At 36.1% G+C, this 5,106-nt stretch overlaps 1 protein-coding gene across 1 annotated transcript; it reads right to left on the bottom strand.

The window, feature by feature from the left end:
* Window positions 1–466: 466 nt before the first annotated feature.
* LOC142338567 (uncharacterized) lies at window positions 467–3,961 on the bottom strand. The gene is made up of 4 exons (XM_075388365.1): window positions 3,323–3,961; window positions 2,054–2,759; window positions 955–1,075; window positions 467–733 (listed from the first exon to the last, which is right to left on the bottom strand). The coding sequence occupies exons 1-4, from the start codon at window positions 3,813–3,815 to the stop codon at window positions 638–640; spliced, it is 1,416 nt and encodes a 471-aa protein (XP_075244480.1). The 5' UTR covers window positions 3,816–3,961; the 3' UTR covers window positions 467–637.
* Window positions 3,962–5,106: the final 1,145 nt, after the last annotated feature.

The following is a 5,106-nucleotide window of genomic DNA, read 5'->3' as shown; positions in this document are numbered from 1 at the left end:
TCAAATTTCTATATACATTATCAACCGACTAACAAGCTGGCGTTTTGTATAATTAACTTTTTAAATGGATTGAGGCTCGGTGGTATACTCCTTTTATGATTTTTACCCTAATCAAAATTTCTGATGTAATTGGAGATTATGATTGGCTAATGATCCAATCTAAACTCATTTTTTAAAGAGACACATCTTAGCTTTTAATTGTTGGTGCCATTGGAAGATAAAACAGTGTTTTTGCCACGTTGCCATCTGAGCCCAGCGAAAGAAAAGTTTTACGGTTTTCTTCATTATTACGTTGACAAAGTTGTCAGACAAAAAATTTAAGAATTAATAAGATTAACCAGAAACTATTTAAGTGCTGTAATGAAATTAGTTGTTCAGTTGGTGAGTCAATCAATCCAATATTTTATGGAAAACTTCCAAGTCGACTGTCTTCAAGATTGACTAACTTAGAGATGTTTGCAATAAATTTTCAAACAAATTTTGAATTTCGGTATACAAATGAACCAAATGTACAAAAATAAACATTCGTATAAAATGATGAACAATATAAGTTTCTGTCAATTTAGTTGTGACTTCTGCAGCTGCAAATAACAATTGATAGCTTCGGTGATGTGTGTTTGTTATTGTTGTTGTTTATTCAATCTCCGTGTTCCTCTTCTTCCTGTTCTTCTAGAACTTTCTTGGGTCTGCCTTTGGGTTTTGTGGGGATGGAGGTCGCTCCATCTTGCAACAACTAAAACAACAATTCTATGTTTTATGTTTTTATTATTTTGATGTGAGCATTTCTCTAATAGCCAAAATGCAGTGGAAAGACTCAATTTCCTGCTTAATGCTGACAAAATTGAGCGCAATTTTCCCGATAGCGCTGAGCACATTACAAGATTAAATTTAAAAATGAGTTTTTCAAATGCTTTTCAAATGCTTTTCGGTCAAAAGATCAGTTTGGTGTGTTACCTGTTTTTTCCACTTCATCCGTCTGTTCTGATACCATGTCTTCACTTGCATCTGAGTGAGTCCACTCTCTTTTGCCAGTTTGTTCCTCTGGTTTGTTGTGAGGTACTTTGTGTTGGTAAAACTAAACACAACACAATTTCATAAACATCATATAGTTGTGAAGCTCAATAACCACAGTTCAATTCAAAAGGTCGGTTAATTATAATTAGACTTAGTTTTGGGTTATGAGTAATTTTTAGACTATAGAGGATACGTTTAGCCTGGGCGAACTCTATGACCTCAATATAATCATAATGAGGTAAAACTGAACATTAAAGAACTTAAAATATTCTGAAGATACAATGTTTCAGAATTGAATTAAGTTTTTTCTCTTGAAATGTCCTGGTTCAGCGCTGAAAAGCTCTCAGACTCGTGTCCGGGTATTAGCAACTTGATGCAATAATAACAAACTTGCTTTTTGTTGGTATTAAATTTTGGCAACTTAATTTGTTATCAATTTGAAACACAACAACCCGTCAGCAGTTATGAACAAAGATGGTAGGCTACGCTGACTCGAACCTGCTTTTTCTAGAACCAGGACCTAGTCTGCTAACCACAGTTGGCAATTTGCTTGGGCTTTTGTAACAAATGGTCGTAGTTGCAAATGTACAGAAATTATATGCAATTTTGAGCAGATGAAAATTTAACGTTTGTCTGGGTCAATATGTTTAGTAGTTTTTGTCGCAAATATCATAAGCAACAACGCTGGTCGCTTCATTCCCCCCCCCCCCCCCCCGAAAAGTTGTAGGAAAGTGACATCTTTAATGCTATTTTTCTAGCCATTCCAGAAGCAGATCTTTTCCTTTATGAGCAAACCACCCCCCCCCCCCTCACCCACGCAGCCTAGTGGGTGCGTATTATTTACAGCCCTCCAGCCAACTTGCGATTGTTTTCACATAATTTACTATGTAATGGCACGCCCTCTATAGCTTGTGGGGTTACGTACGGGGGAGGAACAATAGAGAAAAATTCCCAAATACCATTACTAAGATATTTTTTATTGATTACACAATCCTTCATAACCCAGGAATGAGTACATTTCTCATCAAATGATACTTACTTTTTCTCAAGTCCCTTCAGCTGTGAATCCGAGAACACAGTCCTGCTTCGTCTGCACCTCCTGTTATTCAAGGCACTGTTCAGACCCCAAGGGTCCATAAAACCCAATCCTCCAAACTGCTGATGATGCGGGAACCCTGCAACGTGCTGGTGTCCAGGAAACATGACTCCGAAATCCTGGTTCTGTGACGTCATCAGCTCGAGGGTTTTGAGGTACTCCGGGGTTCCAGGAAGAAAGTCCAGCTGGGTGGTCAAGAAAGGATAGTTGTTTGGATTTGCATTTGCGGTTTGATTATTTGGGTAACTTTGTGATGGGCTAAGGTTTGATATTTGTGAACTGAAAACACCTGATTGGGTTCCGTGCACGTTCGGGTTCCCTTGATTATGTTGCGAGTTATGGGCATTTTGCCCAAGGGAATTCAACAAAGAGGGGTTTTGAAGAATTTGGCTCAAATTAATGCCCGGGATATTTTGGCTCGGTCCAACGTAGGGGTGATTGAACGTAGTCGGAGGCAGAATGATTTGGGGGTTAGGGTGAGCCTTGGTTGGTGAAGTTATGATCGAATAAGGAGGTATGAATGAAGTTGGTAAAATTGGGGTTTGTTTTTGGTTCGGATTTGTTGTTGAACTCTTTTCGAGTAGATCCAAGAAATTGATATTGTTGTTATTGTTGATGATGTTGCGTTTCGCCGACTCGGTTGTTATGTCTGTCAAAACATGAAAGAAGCTTAATTTTGAATTAAATTGACAAGTCAAATCATTCCTAAAAACTAAGAAATATAAAGCAAACTATTAAAAGAAGCACGCTTGATAATTTATTAAAAAATGTCATGTACCCACGGACAAATTCAAAGTTATATGTTGCATATCTGTGCACTATATCTCAATTGGGAAACAATGATGGTTGTTAAATTACTCAAGCTGAAACCAGAAGATCTTTAACAAATTGCCATGCATATGTAAACCGAAAACAGCAATTTAACCCGAATTAAGAATGTTTAAAATAAGCTCTTTCTGTAGTTATTATCGTACGTGTGCACAAATTTCCGGCTTTTCGCTGCTTCATTACCCAATAAACTCGTTTTTTTCCCCAAAATTTCTTGATATGTAAAACCCCACTAACAGCTGTCTGATCAATTTCTGGCTAAAAGCTAATTTTAAAAAAGGTTAACAATTCATGATGACTTAACTACACCAAAACAAAAACAAATAAACACGGCTTCTGAGCTTAACTGGTGAAAAGACTATTTGAAAACGACAGCTATTTTACCTGGATGGGTTGTGAGATCTGGCGATGTTTGCTCCTGGGACAGACGCAGGAAAGTGTTCAAAAGTTCCCACGTTTGCTGAGGATCAGGACTCTCCAGAGATTCCTCATCTCTTTCAGTTGCCTTAGATTCCTCTCTTACGTTCCGATCATTCACATTTGTCTTTACTGTAATTTCCGGCGTTTTAACCTTGGGTATAGAAGGTTCCAACAGCTTTGGCGATTTATCCGGGAGCTGATTTGTCTTCTGATTGGGTTCAAGTTCAGACGATTCTAGTTCGGGTGTTCGAATTGTGGGTAAAGTGTTTTTGTGTTCGGTGGCGGGGTAGATCTCTGCAGCTTCACTTTGGTCATTTTCGTCAAGAATTTGGCTTATTGTGAAAGCCGCAGCTCTCTTTTTAGGGTGTTTTACTTTTTTCAGATTGCTTCTAGGCGGGTTTTCTGGGTGAGTTACGTTTGATGGCTCTTCGAAAGCCATACTTAATGTATGTGACATCAATTGATGATCACTTAACCACTATATTAATTGGAACAAAAAGTCAATCGAGAAATGATTTCCAGCTTACCAAAAATGATTTCCAGATTTAAAATTAAGAATAGAAATTGGAAACAGATTTTAAACGAATTGATTTTCAAAATGAAACTCTCGAAAGTTGAAATCTATTGGCGAATGTTTGTTTTGGGAAAGTTTTAGTGGTCTTAGTTTCGCTATAATTTCAGTTGATTTTATAGGCCGTTATCAAAGGTCCCTCGACCAATAAGATTGCTCGATCAATTGGCGCGTAGGGTCCGTTTGCGAAAATTGGTGCGGATTAGCATTGTGGTATAAACAATATACATTTATTTAATCCCCTCTATCGGCAAAATGGCGAAACATCACACAATATACATTTGGGGATTAAAAGTTAAAACAGAAAGTTAATCTGGACTATTTATCACTAAATGATTTTTAATTCCTCTTAATAACCGTAACTAAGTTATCAAAACAAAGTCTACTACCAACTATAAAGACTATCAGGCTCATCAATAAACAATTTATAACTAATAACTTCAAAGAGTTATAACTTAACCCAATTTCGGGTCAAATTTGTTTCAAAATTAAAGAAACAGTAAACTTTGATTTACATTAATTTTAAATTAATAATAATAAATGTTAAATATTCAATCAAAAGTTAAATAATTACATAGTTATGATCCACTTTCACAGGAAATCAAACTAATTTAGTTAAAATGTCAATAAAGTTGTAATATATGAAATATGTTTGAAGTATTGTCGACAAAATTGAGCTATTTTTAAAGGTGTGTTTGGCAGACGCTGAGACGACATTCCAATTTTGCCCTTAGTTTCGTGTCTCTATTTTATGGAACAAATTATGCCAACCCGGAGATTTATTGGAAATGATTTCAAATGTGCGAAAAAATATTATGACAGTCGAAGGTGTAAAATTGTAAACTTGGGTTTCGTTTCGAGATTGGGTTAAGTCAGACTAAATTAGCTATAAGCTTCAATTTGAAAAGTTCAGTTCAAACAGTGTTCATATAGTTTCAAACGTAATTTGATTTAACTCAGATGTGAATGATGATAAATCAACATCGCTCCAAAACTTTTGACATCTGACCACACACGGTTTTGAAAGTAATTCTCTACCCGTATGGAGTTCTAAAATTGGATATAAATGTGAGATTAGTTTCGAAAAAAAACCCATTGAAACCTTTCGACCTTTCGCTTTGACTTTATCAGAAATAGAGTTAGAAATTAATAATTTGAGACTGTTATTAAAAGTTTT

The sequence above is a fragment of the Convolutriloba macropyga genome, chromosome 4, assembly GCF_964194025.1.
Source record: "Convolutriloba macropyga chromosome 4, txConMacr16.3, whole genome shotgun sequence".
Lineage (NCBI taxonomy): Eukaryota > Metazoa > Xenacoelomorpha > Acoela > Convolutidae > Convolutriloba > Convolutriloba macropyga.
The sequence above is the reverse complement of the archived record's forward strand: the minus strand, read 5'-3'. Positions and strand labels throughout refer to the sequence as shown.

Excerpts from the sequence above, each read along its gene's own strand:
- LOC142338567 (XM_075388365.1), bottom strand. The coding sequence starts at position 3,815 with ATGTCACATACATTAAGTATGGCTTTCGAAGAGCCATCAAACGTAACT. Across the intron at positions 1,076-2,053 it reads CTGAAGGGACTTGAGAAAAA|TTTTACCAACACAAAGTACC; the intron begins GTAAGTATCATT and ends TGTTGTGTTTAG. Across the intron at positions 734-954 it reads GGATGAAGTGGAAAAAACAG|TTGTTGCAAGATGGAGCGAC; the intron begins GTAACACACCAA and ends TTGTTGTTTTAG.